Source organism: Thermobia domestica, chromosome 10 (genome assembly GCF_964235325.1).
Source record: "Thermobia domestica chromosome 10, izTheDome1.hap1.1, whole genome shotgun sequence".
NCBI classification, from domain to species: domain Eukaryota; kingdom Metazoa; phylum Arthropoda; class Insecta; order Zygentoma; family Lepismatidae; genus Thermobia; species Thermobia domestica.
Genome location: NC_137463.1, coordinates 64,341,280 through 64,361,565, shown reverse-complemented (window position 1 = coordinate 64,361,565; position 20,286 = coordinate 64,341,280). Strand labels below are relative to the sequence as shown.

General features: G+C 32.7%; 1 protein-coding gene across 1 annotated transcript in view; it reads left to right on the top strand.

The window, feature by feature from the left end:
- LOC145662484 (uncharacterized) overlaps nucleotides 1-20,286 on the top strand; it is a 534,791-nt gene that overhangs the window by 473,088 nt on the left and 41,417 nt on the right. Inside the window, exons 74-78 of the mRNA XM_081728093.1 lie at nucleotides 8,509-8,535; nucleotides 11,713-11,748; nucleotides 14,608-14,658; nucleotides 15,748-15,819; nucleotides 19,504-19,548. Coding sequence (XP_081584219.1) covers nucleotides 8,509-8,535; nucleotides 11,713-11,748; nucleotides 14,608-14,658; nucleotides 15,748-15,819; nucleotides 19,504-19,548 — 231 coding nt within the window. The remainder of the gene's footprint in view (nucleotides 1-8,508; nucleotides 8,536-11,712; nucleotides 11,749-14,607; nucleotides 14,659-15,747; nucleotides 15,820-19,503; nucleotides 19,549-20,286) is intronic.

The window sequence follows — 20,286 nt, the reverse complement described above, 5'->3', positions numbered from 1 at the left end:
GTCAAAAGCGTACCTATCATTACGAATGTATTTAGTGCTAAACTTTATGAAACTCTAGCAATAAATATAATTTGAACAACGCAATTTAACACAAGTGGTCATTTAGTTACTCGATCTGTACATGCAAGAATTATTATTAAAAGCTCTTCTTTGTAAAAAAATAACTCTAATTCTCTTTTGTTAAAAATGGCTGGCGTTTGTTACTTTTCTAACAAAGGTGAGAGAAAGAAAAATGAATCATCCTAGCTAACTATTTATCGTATTAATTAAGATTTAGTAGCAATAGAGAATATTGAAAATCCTCAAAGAAACTACACACCTCGTAGCTAGAAAATTAAATTATTTTAGTAAGACCTTACCCCTTATTAATATAATTTTCACATTAAATGTATCTAGTATATGAACAAAATACGTTCTTTATATAGATTTCTACTATTATATGTGAATATTAAGGGGGCTTTTTTAAGACATTGTGAATTTGAAGACTAATTTCGTAGATCTATTAGCGATGTAAATTTCAAGTATTAACTAGATGGTTGTCAAAACTAATGTTAGTCATTATTTTGGGTCTGCTAAAGCAAAAGTATCTAAGAAAAGATCAAGAGCAAAATGTCACAAGTTCAAGAAATGAATCAAGAAAACGTATGAGATCTCGGACACACTACAGAATTGCTAAGCGAATCGTTTTCAAGGATTCGAATTACGTGTTAACTTTTCCAATCAATAGCGCATCAAAGCTTAGAGCCACGTACTGAACGAGTTGTATTGAGTACAAAGTAATAAAGTTTCTCTGTATTTCCAAACCGAGAATATACATTTATTCAACAATATTTGTTTGGAAAGTAGTATCAATATTCAATAAGTGAGCCCAAATCGGTATAAGATAAAGTAGTTCCCAATGGTTAAACCATTACTTTCCTTAGAAGATGAATTTTAGAAAAAAATCAATAGTGATAATATTTCTCATAGTCATTAGATTACAATTTCTCATAGTGATAAGATTAATTAACTAAACTAACTAACTCTATGGCCTATGGAACCCGGAGGTTCAATGCCGCGTTCACAAAAGCTCTCCACTGACTTCTATCCTTAGCTAACTGCATTCAGTTTCTACTCTGTATTCCAATCTCTGCGAAATCCATCTTAATATTGTCCTCCCATCTGCGCCTAGGTCTTCCTAATGGTCGTTTTCCGATTGGTCTTCCAGTCAAGACTTTGCAAGAGTCTCTACTTTCTTCCATTCTAGCTACATGACCCGCCCATCTAAGCCTCCTAGACTTGACGACCCTAACAATTTTGGGTAAACCATATAAATTATGTAGTTCCTCGTTATGAAGTTTCCGCCATTCCCCATTCCCGTTCCTCTTGGGTCCGAATATTCGTCTCAGGATCTTGTTCTCAAATACTTTCAGTCTATGTTCTTCCCTCATAGTAAGTGACCATGTTTCGCAGCCATACAGAACTACAGGCATGATAAGATTAATTATATTCATAAACTAAATTTAACAATAAAACATATACTTAAGACTAATTGTAATAAAGGTAGTTATTAGTTCACCACCTGACTAAAATATCATTAGTTTGAATGACCAAGAAATTATTTTAAGAAACACAAAATCCAGATACCGTTAAGATTTCAGTTATAATTTATATTATTATACAATTAACAGTAAATTTTGAAATTTTCTTATATTAGATAGATCCGCACAAGAAAACTTCCTTAGTCCACAACTGGACAGTTATGATTTCACATCTAATGGCGAGAATAAAATTATCACAATATCTTTGCACACTACTGTGAATATTACTTTGTTTACTCAATAAATAGATATGATCATCCCAACGGTAGCAAGATTCCAGATAACCTAACCAAATCCATTTTATTCAAAGTGAAATCATTCAATTTAATTTAGATATCCTTGTCATACGAGAAATAGATATTTCAGCCAGTACATAAAAAGAAGCAGAAATTAGGTATTTTGACAGGCCTTTCCAACTTTACAAAAACTGTATATAACTTTTTAATCGGGAAGTTCGAAATATTTATAATTTCTGAAAAAAGTTACAAACTTCATTTTTTTTAGAATGTTACACAAAGAATAATTATCACGAACTTTTCCTCCATCATATTTTAATAAGCTTCACAATGATTTTCCCATGTGCGGACCGACATCCACGGTCCCATCTAGAGCGAAAAGTTGTAATGTGTTTACAAACATAAGTGCAAGCGTAAAAACTGTAAACGCTTCACATTTTCGAAACGTGGATGTTTGGTATTTTAGGATGCTACAAGTTTTACATAATTTCTAAGACAATAATTGCGATTCGGAAATAAATAAATAAGGACACTTGGTAGGGCTCGAGTGAAGAAGGGACACAGAGTATTTCTAATGTGGAATTTTACATTCAAATAAAAGTTAAGAAAACAGTATAAGTGGTCGAGAAAGATGATTTTTTCCAGATGGAACTACGTAGAAAAAATTGTTTTTTTAGATGACTTTGGTCATCTCCGTAAGCAGAAAATTCTCCGTTAGAAAACAGAAAAGAGTAATTTTGGCGGTGAGTTTATGATAGAGATTTTAGTTTACTACCCCATGAACAAATGATTAAGCATAACCTAACTACATAGTTAGTGAAGCACATAAGCAATTAAAGTCCTGACCTAGAATTAAACACCTTCCCAAATAAACTCTTATTTGGGTTTTATTATTTACCCAGCCCTTATTTGTTCTGCAGTGATACCATCAGGGTCATGTGGAAAAGAATAAAGAGTCCTTTAATTTACAGATAAAAATGAGAAGTGATTAGTTCTGGAAAATTAAATGCCACTTGAGATTTGATTAACCAGAAAAGGATCTGCAAAATGCGTTTATTAGCACCTGCAAAAAAATTACAGACAACATGAAAATGCGACAGGTGACAACAACTATTCAACAGACCGACGTTTTGATTTCTGCATAAATATTTCTGATTACTCTATAAATTGCAATTAAAGTACTTTTCTTTGACTTGGTAATAATCCACGAAGTCGTGCTCGGATAAAATTTGGTGAATTTATTGTGTTGAATTTGATAACTCTTCTCATTAAAAGAGAAATTAAAGTCTTATGTAAAAGTTTCTTAAAGTGAGAACTGACCGAATGTAAGAGGACTGAAGTTAAACTGAATCTGTGAGATGTGAAGTTATACTTTAGTGGGAAGAATAAACAAAGATTATGACACTGTACTTGAAGAAGGTAAATACATACTTTACGTACAAAAGGGAAACAATGGAACGAAAAAATAAAGATCAGCAAATGTGGAGCAATTATTACTGCTAAGCAGGAAGTAAGGCAGTTGGTTTTACTTATCAGCATGTATTCCAATCGTGAAACTAAAATACGATTTCTACATTCGAAGCTTCGGTGCTAGTACTAAGACACATGGAAATAGTGGACACGAAGTGGATTTATGTAATAGTAACTTCTTTCAGGGACACAATGATAAATAGGTTTACTTATAGTTGTAGTAACCTGTACAACATAGTATCATAAGAACACAGATTCATTTCTTCATTTCTTGTTCTGTTTGTGCATGATCTTAGCCGACTTCAGAAGAGAAGTTGCTCCGTTTGGCCCGTATGTTTGTATCTATATAGGACTGTTGACGATTATATTAACTATACTAAGTAATATTTAGTAATATTTTCATGCGACTTTTAGAAATCGAGTAAGAAATTTCCAATGAAGTTAATACACACACAATATTAAAAAAATAGTTAATAATATCTCAATCAAATAATCTCTGCAAACCCTCATGAGAATAAAATTTATACTAAGATATATTACTACCAAAATTCAAAAACAATGCAGGCTGCATATATCTAAGGTATGAGAAAGCATATTAACAAACTTTCTCTAAATCATTATGCCCTGGTAATGGATGCTAAGGTCATTGTCGATGTCACTACTTTACATGTAGTTCTAGCCTGATGCTGGTACCCTTTGAATAAACATCTGTCACCTGGGAATGAAGCCAGTCAGGTACTGATATCTTGAGCTTCACTGTCGTAGATACTTCGATGCAAGCCACATTTCCTCGCGAAGAAAACAGAGAAAACTATGGAGGCAAGGTCATGGCTGTCAGGGGGATGACTGGATATTTTTATCGAATTCTTTCGATCTATCTCAACAGTGATAGAGCTTGATGTGCGTTTTCATGGATCAAAAGAATTACAAAGCATAACATTCTTCCCGGCAAACTTTGAATATCACAATACACATTCTTCAGTGTTGGTAATTAATATATGCTATAATTATGCATTCTGATGCAAAAACAAAAGAAACACACACACAATAGAATCACACTCTTTTGTTATCACATGTTTGTTGTCATATTTTTAGCTGACTGTGTTTGAATTATTTGGATTATGAGTACCAGAGTACCGTCATTTCATTGGCTACAGCCCCGGCTGCTTGTTGAGTATGATATCCAAGTATAATCCCTCGTCACTGAGTGAGGAAAGAGGTAATTCGGGTTCTACAATAGTGGCACAAAAAACCAAGTACCGCTTCATATATTTTCCCTTGGTTGGCGTCTGTCAGCACTTACGTCACGCATAACTTTTAATAACTCAGTTTTTCAATGATAATTCGATGCACTACTTTCACAGACAATTATGGAAATTCTTTGCTAAGTTAAAATATTTAAACTGGATAATTGATCATACTTTCTAGTTAAAGCGTTCAACAAGATGGCCCGTCCGCACACTAAGCCATTTGCTACACTCATCATCGTGAATATTTCAACGCTCTTCTGTGAAGTTCTGCACCTTTGCCGCACCCCCAAACATTACAGTCGATTGGAAAGTGGCACATAATTTCAGAAGGATTACAGCTGCATTTTGTCATTTGTCGTTCAGAAACCATATGACAGATCTCACTTCATATTTAGAGGGATTTTGTATTATGTCAGCCATCTTCAGTGACTACTATTTGCATGTACGCAACTCCATCCGGACTACTTTATCTTTTCTACTCCAGTGTATTGTCAATTTAGTGTGTTTCCAACCTCGAAAAACATATAGAACAAAATAGAACAAGATTAAAACATACGTTATATATATATATATATATATATATAAAGGAGTGGAACAAACAATTCTAAAACGTTTGTAAAAGTGTTTAAATCATACCTAGTATGGTGTTGGACCTCCTTTTGCGTCCAAAATAGCTTGGATCCAACGTGGAATGGACTTATACAGCTCCTGAATCATGGTGTGGAATTTTGTACCATTGTTCCTCCAAAACATGCTCCAGTTCCTCGAGGGATGCTGGTGGAAGGCAATGAGACCGAACACACCTTTCTAACTGAGACCACAATGACTCAATGATGTTCAGATCAGGTGATTGTAGGATGCAGGAGAGGTGTCATGGCTCCTGTTCATGCACCTCAAACCATGGTTTTGCCGTTTTTGCAACGTGACAAGGTGCCAAATCATCTTGCCATCATCATCAGGAAACAATATTTAGGCCATAGGTAGAATCTGGTCCTCCAAAATGGCCTCATACGCCTTACGATTCAACATTCGATGAAGGGCTATAATGGGACCTGCAGAAAACCACGATATCGCTTTCCATACTGTAACATAACCTTCCCCATGCTTTACAGTTAGGAGCAGACAGTTTGTATCATAGTCCTGCGACGGTGCTCTCCATACGTAAACACGACTGGATGTTGGAAACTTGGTGAAAGTCGATTCATCGGACCCAATTACGTGTTTCCACTGCTCATGAGTTCACGCCGTGTGGTCCTTGCACCACTGGATACGTCTCTCCGCATTTGCAGCTCTGACCAGGGGTTTGGCGATAGTAGCCTGCCATAAATTTTCATTTTATGAAGTTACCGTCGCACTGTTTAGATGAAACCGGATGCTGCAAGCAGGAATTAAGTTCGGACGTAATGTTCATTGCAGTGGTCTTCACGGTAGCTGATATAATCCGTTCTAATACCCTCCGGGCCCTATCTGACAGGATTGTCTTTCGGCCACTGTTGTGCTTTGCAGACGTAGTTTGTCCATGAATTGTGTATGCACTCGTGACATGTAACACAGTGTCTTTCGACACTTACACAATGTACATCTTTGTTGCTACTGAAGCTCCAACCAGACGGGCACCTTTGGAAGTCTGTCAGGTCGCCCATTTTGCCGTACCACTTTCACACCACGGCATTCACAGGTGAACAGGTTACTGCTGACGGAAGAGGAAGGCCCACGTGGCACATTTAAAAAAAACGATCGGCAACCGCAGCACTTGTTGCACCGTGGAGGGCCAAACTTACGTGTCCTGTATGAAGTATTTTGAGGTTTTTTGCCAACTCCCTGTATATATATATATATATATATATATATATATATATATATATATATATATATATATATATATATAAAGAAATTAGTATTGTGCCAAATTATCAAAAATCTATAAGGGGAGTGCAAAAAGAACGGAATGCTAATTATTGGACACAGAAGATTAAAAACGTGCTTGTTCCTCTCAAGATTTGTTCATTTTAGTCATTTTTATCAATATTGTACAGTTAAAATATTAAGAAAAAACTATTTATCTTATATTGCTTTGGCAGTTTAATATCACATTAATAAATGGACATTCTTATAAATATCTTTTATAAACGTAAGGAAATATATTAGCACAATAGAATTTAACACTATAAATATTACGGTTTCTTGTAATTTAAAAATACATTAAATTAGATTTATTACTTTCAGGATAGTTAGCATCTTTAGCAATTTAAGTCTATAATGCACAAACCTACTTCTGAAATGCAGAAAATTCTTCTACTTCGTGTACTTATTATTTAGGACAATTAAAAGACATATTCAGAGAAATCTCGAAAGTTGGTTCAATCGCCTTTCGTTTGGGTGTTGTGTCCATATGGTTATATTTTAACTTAACGGTAAATATAATGAAGTAAAAGTTTAACTCTAAGTTGCAATAAGTTGTACTTAATTTTTGTACAATCTATATCTGTTTTTTTTTTTGGAAAGTGTCTTTGATACAAAGAGGAAAATGTCTAAACATTCTACTTGACTTGACTCCTCTACCACTTAAATTGAAGGAACAAACTGAAAGTCATCAACAATGAATTCTAGAAATAAATAAATACAGAATATGGAATAAAGATACCTTAGGAATCACATATGATAACACACAGGAGACCCCAAAATCTCATACAACACATCACCGAAGCAACATACCATAGAAAATTAAAAGCAGAGCAGCCTCACTACCCCAAACTCACACCAGGGGAATATTAAAAGACGAGAGTCCACTCAAAGAACAGACGAAACAAAGTACCGGGAGACTGGAAACAGGAAAAGAAACAAAAAAGAAAATAGAGAAAAGAGGAAAAGGATAAAGAAAGGAAGGGAAAAGTCAACATATTAGGAAAAAGACAACATATTAAACGAGGACAAACAGAAACCTATGCACCAAGAAAGAAAAACAAACACACAAAATGAATTAAAAGAGAAACTGGAACCCATGAGAAAATTAAAAAAAGCACACAACCAGAACGTACCCACATCTCAACCATAATCCCCGGACAACGTACCGTCCGATTATCACCTCTTCCTTTCCTTCGACAGTCACCTTAGAGGACACCAGTTCAAATATCTCCATATATAGGTAGATAGATAGATAGATAGATAGATAGATAGATAGATAGATAGATAGATAGAATGATACGAACACCGGAAACGCAGAAATCGAGCCCTAGTGAACAAAGGAAAAGGACACTTGGAGGTCTATGCCTCATCCCCACACTTGTATATAAATGCAATAATAATGTTAGAAAACTACAAGTAATTGACCATATATAAGTAAAAATATAACTCTATTATTATTTTTACTAATAATTTAGTAAGTACGAAAGTTCCATAACAATACGCAGTGAGCACTCAAAAATTAGAAGATTAAATATGTTTTGTATCTTTCAGTTCCCTGAATCATATTCACATTTTCTCCGTCTTTCATATTGTAACCATATGGTGACAACGGGAAGCCATTTTGATATTTATAATCTCACAATGTAACCATATCGTTACAATTTACTTAAAAGTACCTTTATGAGTTGACATCCAAGCAAAACTTTGATAATTTAGTTTTAACCTTACATTTGATACTTTCTATACATGAATAACAAGAAATATCACTGCTTGCAATCAAAATGAAGGTAAATTGCATTTTAATTTCTCTATATGATACACCAGTTATTGCTGTTCGCTGTATAATGTGATTCTTCTGCTGCCAACACTTCTGAAAAGCGACAAATTATTTCAGTACTCCCCAAACATGAGCATGAACTGTGTCCATATGGACATAATGTGTAAGGACGTAATAAAAGGTTTCGTTAAAGTAATAAAAGCCTATGAAAACTAATTTACCCAAATTGTTAAAAATTACTTAAAGGTTGATTGTTATACTGAAAATATGTGTTTCCAACTTACTTTCAGGGTACCCGAGGTTTTCTTGATGGACTAGTAAGTAAATTTTAAGATTTTTTGATATGACACTAATATGTTGCGCGACAATAAAAAATTTCACAGTCCACTGAGGCTGTGAAATTTTAGTTTAATTAAGAATTGTGTCTTAAAGTTCATTGAAATTCCTTTTGTAAAATAGACTGAAGACATTTCTTTTCCAATATAACTCTTAAAGTGTAGAATTCAGAAAACTTCTTAACATTTTCAAAAGCCTTAATACAACGAACTTTGAATAAACCATTTAAGTCATATTTTTAAATTTATTAATAAATAATAAAAATCTGCAAATACGTTGCAGAAAGAAGTTTTCGTGACTTTTGAACTAAAAACTTAAAAATAAAACATTATAGTTTGCAATTTGCTTTCACATTTTATTTGACTCAACTGTCAAACCTTAGGGAAGATAGTTTATTCAACACATTAACCCGCAATTATGTTTGTTTTCTAAAATGTTTTAACAAACCACCCACTAAATGTAATTTAAACGAAAATACTTAATAATATATAACACAATTATGTCTATTGGCAAGTACATTTTTTTCATTACTGAAGAATGTTCAAAATTACTAAACTTCGACTGTCATAAAAGCAAACCACCTATAAGCGAAGCAATAAAAACAATTTCTAGCTACAACTCAATCCGTAGCCGGGATAGTCGCAGTATGGAAGAAGAACAAACCCTTGGTCAACTACAATCCCTTCCACCAAACAAGTGGTCTGAGACTTTCCTGGTTACAAAATCTAAATATAAAAATATTTTGAATAAAAAAACCCTAGAAATCCAACCTATATTAAATAAACCATACTCCCCCCGTTGTATAATAATTCAATGAATTTCTGATAATGTAAACGTGAAAAACAATACTGCATGACCAGACACAGCACTTTAAAATAGTTACTTCGAAACAATACTAATTCACAAATCAAAATAAAACTATACGGCCGTCTGGTGAAATAATATTAATTGCACAAAGCTATAGTGCTTTAGTTTTCTTTCTTTCTATCCAAAAGTGAAATTGTATATAAATGCAAAGTGTGATATCAAAGCAGATAACTAAAAAAATATGGTTATAATCGTAATGTTCACGGATTGACCTTTGCAAGCTGATTACCATTCATAGCAAAAACATTACTTATCTAGTGTTAGCACTTAGTCGTAGTGCATGAATTCTACTTCTCGAGGATTCCAATATAGGGGTCTATTGTATTAAATACGCTTCAAATATTGTGCTCAATTAAAAGCGGCAATCAAAAGCCTATAGGCTATAAAGAATTAAGTACCTACGAACATAATTCTTAACTATGCCTTTGAGTGATTACTAAGTAGAAATAAAATTGTTTGTAAGAAATGTGAGGCATTGGTATTGATGGTTCAAAGTTCTTCGCTCAAACAAACGTCAACCAAAAACGCACAATTGGAGACAAAAGGTTAGGAATGAGTACTACAGAAGCGTTATGATTGATCTGTTTTAAACACTGTGATTGCCTAACTTAATCTAAAACTTGTTGATTGCTATTTGAATACTTTTGTTCAGTATCTCTGTTATACTTTCGCAATCATTAAAAGATTTCGAAATTTCTTCACTAATTGTAGTTAATATTTTGTACTATTTTATTTTGAAACTTTAGTTAACAATCAATGAAAACTAGTTTTAAATTTGGATTCAGTACTTTGTTTAAGACTTCAAGTTCGAAAATTTTTGCACTCAATGAGAAGATTTCCAAAGTCTTGATTAAGTTACATAAATGTTTAGTTTGAGAATTGAATGTTTAAATGTTTAGTTTGCAATCACTGAAAATATTTAGTACATTTTAGTTTAAATATTTCGTTTAGAATTTTTACTACCTGAAAATATGAACCTCTCCGGACAAATATATTGAAGTTTAAGAACAGAATGTTTTCAATGAAAAACGCACAGTTTAGAATAAAAAAACAGGGCAACACTTTACACAAATATCTCATCATTATGATGCAAACCTATATGTCACAACAGTAAACAGCGTATAAAGCAAAACTTGTCAGTATATTTTTTGTAGAAGCGTTCTGTGTAGATAACTTTCACATTATACAGCACCTGTCCTGAAAGTAATGCCAATGAATTCTTTCTGACGCGGCTGTTCTTTAGAACGCGGTCTAACCGCTTGAAACAGGTAGTGGAAGAACCAAGCTAAGCAACGCTGTGTCGCTCAGTGTGCTCCGAGCATTCGAAGATTGAGGCCGGGCCTGTCCGTGAGAGTTGCCTTTTGATCTTGTGCAAGTGAAAATGAGGCGCTCGTTACAAGAAAGATTCATTGTCACCAACTACCTGGTCATTGCAGGGGTTGCCAATGATTCCCAGCTCCAGTACAGCCTGGACTTGCCTACCCGACTTATTTCTGTGTCTACACCTCAAGGAAAGCACCGAAAGGCAAACATTTTGGGACAGTGGACAGGATGAAAGCAGCTTGCACCGCAGCATTAAAGTACTTTTCGGAGGACTACTGCAATGCGTTCGATAGGTGGAAGTTTCGCTGTAGCCGATCTAGCGCCGCAAAAGGAGACTAACTTGAAGATATTTAAACACCTGTAACGTTAAATTCAATAAATGATTTTTAATAGATTACTGACATTACTTTCAGGACAGAACATTTACATTGTTACGGAATCTGAATAGAAATCTAATGTGATGAAACAGCGATTAAGAGAAATATATGAATAATACGGTACAAAAGTAAACCTGGCAAAAAGTTTTCTACATCTAAAAACTTATGTAATAATATAATACTGTACAAAGATCTAATAGAATGAGATGACAAAATAACGTATTATGCATATAAAAATAGAATTAAAATTTAATCCATAAATTGAAAAACATAAAGTTGCAGAAATACAATAATAGTGGAAAATGAGTTTTGGGGAAAAAAATCCAGTTGGTTAAACTGGCTATTCAAATAGATATATTAATTTTACTGTACTTAGTGCAAACTGTATTGTCAAGAGAATATTTATTATTATTATTATTATTATTATTATTATTATTATTATTATTATTATTATTATTTGCCTTGATGACAAGTTGACATTAAGTTGAAAATTATGTTTTGAGGAAAGCTATTTTTGATATTACGGACAGTTATGGATTAATAGCAAGCTATAAATACTGTGCAATAATCACTCTTTAATGCAAATTTCAGGCTAGTGCGGCCCAACACATTATTCAGGGAATACTTGTAAGTATAAAATATATTATTATAAGTATCTGTAGTATATAACGTCGCACTTAAAAATAAAATGCATGATAAAAACACTTGACACAGCCCAGCATTTTATTCACTAATATTTTTTACCATTATTTATGTTCCTTTCAAGTCTTGAATAATTTTGTATTATCACATATTAATTAATAATACTTAAGCATAAAACTGATATGCCTTGATCCTTCAATGAGCCTATATACTTAAACACCTTTTCTTCTATGAAGTTTCGATCCGCAGTTTTCAACTTCTATAACCCGCATATGTTTGTATAGTTTTATTATAATATAGCTTGTATAGAATTTTAAGGTTAACGAAGATTTTATAAGCATCATTCTGAGCTCAAACTGAGAGAACCCTAACCTCATAGGCCGTTAACGTTAAAAATATGGCACGTAAATTACAAACACCTTTGTAAGAATGAGTTAAAAACTACATAATGTCCCAGCGTTAAATGAAACTATTTTAAGGACTGCGAAAGAAAATTTGCATTCATAAAATGCCGTACAAGGTGTGACTTTCAATCTTTTAAAATAAACGTTTTATACAGTTAGATAGCATTTCAGTATTACTGGAATGTACCCTTCCCACTTTCATTCAAATATATATTATAAATGAAATATAGCTGGCCATATTTACAAGTAAATTATTTTCCCTAAAACCAATTCTCCTCGTGATTCCAAGGAGAATTTCCTATTTTGCCTAATGTATCTGCAGCAATTTAACTTTTCTTTTTTATATTTTTAATATTCTGTGTGTACCCCGAAAATGATATATCAGGACTACATTCTATAATCATCTGTCTGTAAATAATACGGAACTATAAAATTATAATGTTTTCAGGTCTGTGAAGTTTATTCAAATTTCATCGGGATAACGCTTTTCCTGAATTCGACAAGCTACATAATGCATATTTACTTTTGGTCTCTCTGCATTTACTTTTGGTTATAACCGATACACCAAAACTGTCCTTTGTTCTGAAACTAAAGCAGTTTTTATTACCAACATTAAATATTAAACAAATCATTCTTAATTGCATACTAAAATTACATAAATGATAATTTACACAATTGTAATTCCGTTATCAAGTTAAAGAATACTTGTTTTGATGAATGGACTTTATAGCGTTCACAATTCAAAAATAAGAAGAGCTAAGCAAAGCTCCCAATGATTTGAGTTAAATGTATGGTTCACTGATTAAATTGTGTACAGACGTTATTTACTAAATAGCTTTAAGAATGAAGTGCACATGTTGGACAATAGTCAACCAAAGACGAGATTCACTGCAAAAGCGATGGCAACTAATATAAACCAAGCAAGAACTTCTAAAAGACGCAAATTTGTAAACATAAGTTGGATTAAGCATACATATTCCCAACAGAAAATAACACGGCAAAAATGAGTACAGTAAATGTTTGGTTTCATACATGATCTGCCTCTCATTGCACAGCAAATAAATACAACTACAATTGTGCGTACTAGAAGTAACCACATGACAGTGTTACCAAGAGTACTTAGAAGATATTTCCTAAAGATTCCACTAGATGGTAGGTTCATGATGCCACAGTAACACCACCTAGCCGTACTGTGGACGCACTATACTAATCCCCAACTTTCCTGCAACGACACTTACGTCGGACCATGGTTGAGGTATGGTCTGAAAATATACACGATGACTCATCCTTCATGACAACGCGATAGCTTACACGGCATCACACGCGATGCGGATAGAAAGTACTCAAACATTCATCATATTTGCCATACTTACCATCTTGTGAGTTGGACCTCATATCAAAACTGAAGGAACAATTAGATTAAACATGCGAAGTTATTAAAAATATTGTTCCGTGAAATCAGATAATATTCTTATAGTGAGGCTATGGACAGTCGGCTGCTTCCACCTTTTTGTTGTGCGTAATGAATTATTTTGAAGGCTGCTTTCAAGACATCACTAATACGTGTTTGTTCCTTTTATACATAAAGAAATGGATATAAAGAACATACATAATAAACGAAAGTTGTACTCATTTTATCTTGTGCTATATCGTTGTAAGGATACGTGTGTTCATCCAGGTAAACATTTGCAAGGTTTTAATATATAGTAGAAGTGCCAGAAATTTTGCGGTGATCATCGTACGCAGATAGAAAGAATATGGAACAACTCTGATCAGAACATGTTATTCAGTTTTAAACAATTAATATTGGTTATTTTATTAATGTAAATAAACTATTATAAGTAATGTTTCGAAAGATATATAACTATTATTATCTGCTGATGATATTAAAATAAGTAGCTGCAGTAGTGAAAAAGAATAAAACTTTACGAACAATGAACAGGCGTATTTTGCTCGTATTTAGCAATAATCTCCAATAATATAGGTTTCTTCTGACTGAGAGGAATTGAAATAATATTCTCTTTCTTCATACCTTATCTTCTTCTTTGTTTCCTACTAATTGCAAATATATACGCCGTTCATTATTCTTTTGTGAATAGTAAACGTTACAAATTGTAGTAGTATTTATGCTATTAAACATTCTCTTAGTCTATAAACGCTGAACGCTTACACGGTGAAATTAGTCATCAACCAACGATGATAAATGTATATGTATGCAAAATAAAAAAAAAATGTGACTAGATATAGTTTACTTCATTTAAGTAGCCATATGATGTCATTCAATTATGCCTACCATTTGAATATTATTTATAAAAGTTGAATGAATATAATGAAACCTAATAAAAGTACTGAGTGTATCCAGTACTGTGGTGTAGATTTTATTATTATTAATAATAATATTAGTATTAGTAGTATTATTATAATCCTTCTACTGTTTTAGGAGCCTGGTGTTCCTACTGGTGCCAGATACCTTAACATAGAGAACGTTTTGGTAAGAATAATTGATAAAATATAGAATATTTGTATAACGTAAAGCTTTTCAAGCCTTTATTCAAAATCAACTAATTCCGTTTATTTTTCATGAACTAGTAACCAAATTTAAAGGAAGTTAACATCATCAGTATCATCATCATAGGTACTCTGTCATTGCTGGCCGGTCATTTTCTAGAACTGAAAAACCTTCAATGTTCCACGGTCTTCCCCTAACCTCTTCATCTTGACGTACGATTTTTTGTTTTGTATTTTGTCCAATAATTGTTGAATCCTTCGGCACTTACCTCTCTTTCCTTCCACAATATCCTCTAGCACGTATCTCATGATGTAATTCTTTCTTACATAATGTCCCATCCAGTTTCTATTCCACTTCTTAATAATTTCTAATTTTTTTCTTTTCTCTCCAACCATTTCTAACACCCTATTACTCGTTTACCACTTGACCTAGCTATTTCCCACCATTCTTCTCAAAAAAGCTGCCTGTCGTTTCCCTTCTTTCTTGTGTAATGTGCAGTGTGCGTGTTTCTGACCCAAATAGCACAAAACTTCAAACGAGATACAGTATGCCTTCCAATTGCCCTATCCTCTGTCATTTCCTCCACTTTATGATCAGTACAACAACAAAATATTTTTAAAAACTATTTACAATTTTTATAATATTTCATAAAATTTACATTAATAAGAGTTAAGATTAGTTTCTAGTTTGCTAAAACAAAAAGACATTGATTGAAGATATTCTGAATGTTGCCTTTCTTAGTTTCACAAATAAAATAAAAACCTACGCAATACCATAATTACGTGGGGTGGACTATTTTGTGTAAAAGGTACAACTAGTGTTAGTTTCCACAATTTATAAACAGTACTTCTTTCAGATGGCTAGCAATAAGACAAATTTTCACAAATGTTTTTGCATTCTTCAGTTCATTTTAAATTTATTAAATGTTAATTGAAATAATCGCAGCAAGCACTTTCACGTTTATTAAATAATAATAAAAAATTAATTGAAAGTGTTTGAGATACCTAATTTAATCTATATTCCTCGTTTATTTGAACAAAGTTATTAAAATGTGCATTTTTAAACTTTTAGTCAGGCAAAGCTAATCCCCTGCAGTTAGTGACGCAGTTTTCACCGCTTGTAGATAATATACTGTTTCCAAAGGTATGTATACACTAGAGTTAAATAATGCATTGTCAATATTGCGAGTAAAAATTAAAATATTTATAATGTAAGACATCAGGTTAACTTTCAGGAAAAAAATATAGTTACTTTATATAAAATTAGCCTAAATAACCGTAAATTATTTTCACTGTACTAACATAACACTGTTTTACTCACTGTTACGCATTTTACGCATTTTAGAACAGTTTTACATTAAGTGAAATAGCATTTTTTATTTGTCATTTCTTACATTTCAAAGTGGATGTGTGAACCAATGGTAATTCAAGAAAAATGATTGATTATTAAGAAATAGTTAACGTACTTGCTATTATAAGATATTTTAGACTTGTATCTAAACTATGCTCAAGTGTAAAAGGTCTTATAAAATGGCTTTTTCTGACCGTGCGTTTGTCGACAGGCATTAGCGCAAAAATATTAATACATGTCGAGATACGTTCATTTCACAATTGATTAATCGTCCAAAGAATATGGTCCATCTCCTCGGTTAACTCTGTAATTAAACCAGAAGTAGTTCAAATTAGCCAGTTTTAATTACAATATTTTCCGGCATAGAAGTAAAACTTTATCAGATACCGAGTAGCGTTTTTTTTAACGATTCAGCATCTAAAGAAAACATGCCATGACTAGCCACATGTAGTTCAAATTTACTTCTCGTTTCAATACCAGTTAAACATTTATCGTTATAGAATCAAAATGTAGCGGATAGCAACATGTTTATCATTGTAAATGATTCAGGGCCTTAAGAATATAAATCATAGCTGTGCACAACACTATCAAAATCGAAAAATTTCAAATTTACTATTACTTCCAGATTCAATTCTGATGTATATATAGTGCGAAATGGTGAATGCTACCAAGATGCGATTTTCTGCAATAGATTGAGGGTCCTAAGAGCAAGTTCCATATGTGCAAGTAACCTTCAGTTCAAACCGAAAGTCGTTCAATTCGCTGTTTCCAGTTTCAACGTTACCGTTAGAAAGAAAACGGTATGAGATAGAGGTGTTTTTCGCGTAGCATTTGAAAGCAACATGCGGAAGTGGCTCAAGTTTCCTATTACTTACCGTATTAGCATTATGCTAAAGATTGAGGGCCATATGCAGAGTCGTTCTGACGCGTGACTAGCGCCATTTTAAGGAGTTCGATTAACATATGTTTCCTGCAGTAGTCAGGGCTTCAGTATGACGCTAATCATACTTCAAAACGACTCTGCATAGGGCAGAGAGTATTTTACGGCAACATTTCCGGACTATCAACAACACTGTAACGGAAATTGAAATGATCCAAATATGGTATTACTTCCGGTTTCAACACTCATTTCTGTATAGTAAAAACGTATAATGCAAACAAGATTTTTTATTCAATCGATTCAAATTTTCAACAATAAGTTTTTTTGCTCAGGTGACCGTCAATTCAAACCAAACTGGTGCAATTTTTCGTTTCCACTTTCAACGGTTATTGTTAAAGAACAAAAACCGTAACAGATAAAGTGAAGAGTTTTCCGTGAACGAAACTAATGATAACATTCTAATAAACTCGGAAGTTGTTCAAATTTACTATTACTTCCGGTTTCAACCTTAACCACCATAGAACGAAAACAAATAGCGATAAACTGTACTTTGTTGACGTTTGACCTTTTTAGGGCCACATATGAAGAATATCCAAAAGACTACCTAAACCGGAAATGTTTCAAATATACTATCTCTTCCGTTTTCGATAATGATTTTTATTTGGCTAAAATGATAAATGCTATCCAGTTGTGGTTATTTTTATTTGATTGACTCAACGGTTCACTGTCTCAGGACAAAATATTATGACTTTCCACAACCTTTTACCGAAACTGGAAGTGGTTCAAATTTACTATAACTTACTGTTTCAAAGAAGATTTGCGTAGATCAGAAACCATAAATATTGTCAAGATGTTCTTTTGCGATCGATTCTGCGCCCAAACATTAGGTTTCATCTCCTCCGCTGAAGGTATATTTAAAAGTTGGAAATATTATAGTAATATTACCAGTTTCCGGTTTCAAAGATTAGGGCTCCATAATAAATACTTTAATAAGAGAAAATCATTCGTTCTAATCTATTCAAAGTCAAAGACAACATATCATGACTATTCGTAAAACTCGACCAAACAGGAAACGGTTGAAATTTACTAATATTTCTGGTTTTGACACCGATTTCAGTAGAACCAAAACGGTAAAATATATCAAATATTGGTTATCAACAATGGCTTCAGCGTTCCAAGAGTAAGCTCCTTCTACTTCGTTGACAGAAGCCCTTCTATTTTTTAGTAAAGGAAGAGGTCGAAATTAGCAATTTGAAGTTGCAACGTTTATGGACGTAGAACGAAAACTAACAGACAGCGAGAAGTAGATATTCGCAAAACATTCAGAGTTTCAAGGCAGCATAATATGATTGTCAACAACACTGTACCGAAAACGGAAGTGATTCAAATTTGTTATTACTTTCGGTTTTAATTCTGATCCATATGGAGGATATCTGTAAGCTACATCAAGATATAGTTTCCTGCAATCAGGTCAAAGTCTTAAGAATATGCTTTATCGTCTCCGTTTGCCCTATATTCAAACTCAAAGTGGTTAAAATTTGGCATTTCCGGTTTCAAAATTTATAGGAATTATCAATTTTCAATAGAAGGAAAACAGTACAACGAAAACAATGAAATGTTTCTTGCAAACGACTCAGCGGCCCAAACCAGTATATCGTGAATATCAGCAACATCACCGAAACCGGGAGTGGTTGAATTTTTTGTACTTCATGTTCTGATAATGCAACCAGTTTTTCAAGAAGAATATTTTTCAATCATGTCTAAGTTCCAAGAATATGTTTCATCTCATCGCTTAATTTTCTACTCAAACCGAAAATGTTTGAAATAAACTGTTTATTTTTTTCGTTGTTCCAAACTTTATTGCCATACAATTAAAGCAGTTAGAGTTACCGAGTGATTACTTCTTGACATGCACTCAACGTACGATAAACATGTTCTATCTTTGATCTTATTACTTTACTGCAAGCTGTACTTATATGTGCACTACTTCAAGTTAGAGAATTGAGTTGGCATAATTTCGAAATCTTAGTTTCATCCTGTGAAGAGATACTCACTACCTTTAATTAGAAATATTTATGTTGGTTAATTCTTCTGTACACATGATTATTAAGATTAATAATTAACTTTATATTAACAACGGATTACTAAGAACGCTTTATTAATATGAATAATAAAATGGAAGTATTATCAAAGTATTTTATATCTCAAAATTTAACTTCTTACTACACACAATTTATGGTTTAGCTAGATGTTTACTTAGAAGGATATTTATTGCAATTGAGTTATCAATAGGTTAAAATGAAAGTGAACTGTTTATATGTTTGCTCGATTATCTTAAATATATTCAAAAAATGCATAACAATCCATTGAATACTACAGCAATGGAAAGTGTATGTTTAGCATTAGTAACTGAAGGAGCCACAACAATGGTTTGACGCAATAATGTTATATAATGTAATAATAAATAATGAGGAATAAGCTAATGTTTCGACGTAATACGTTAAGAAAATAGTTCGTCAAGACCATTTTACTTAGATATGGCATAGAAATTAAAGCAATGTTTTCAAGTAACACTAACGTTTTCTATTTATCTTTAGGGTGCACGTTCTGGGCTGCGTTCAGAAAGCAATTTAACTCAAGAGGTATGTCCGATATCTTGAAACATTACATTACTTCGAAAAAATACATTCAACTTGTAAGTGATATTACCCAAAAGAAGAAATGTTTGTTTTCAAATATGAACTATATAGTCATACTAGGAATTTCATTATTTATAAAAAGAAAAATAAAATAATTCTAAATAATTCCATTTTTTAAACAAATCTCTTGTTCCTATTATAATTTCTTTGTTAAAAATTTATTGAATATTAATTTGTTCATATTTCTCGCATCATTGCTAAATATTTTTGTAACTATGTTTAAAGATTTCAATTTTCTCAAGTGCGTTACATTTATACATTTTCATGAAAATTCTACAAATTTGTCTCTAAATTATGGACAACACTAAAAGATCCTACGTGGTATCATGTTTATGTTGTTAAAAGACTACAGTGCCTGGACCATGAAATAATTGACTTAATTGAATAGACACTTGCGTTCGCACAATTTACTTTTCATCACACAAAGATAAACATCTGACCAAAAGTGTGATTCATTTTTTAATGCCTTTATCTTCACACTAGTAGAATAATATATCAGATACGGACTTTGAAACATTTTAAACCACAAAATGAAAATTAACACGTTGGTAATTTTGACGATATTCTTGCAGTAACTTATGAAATCTATCTCAAATAATACCAAAGTATGCTTTTTATATATATAATAAAGTATACTGATCAAAGAAATTTAAAATTACATTTGTTGATTTATTATTTCTG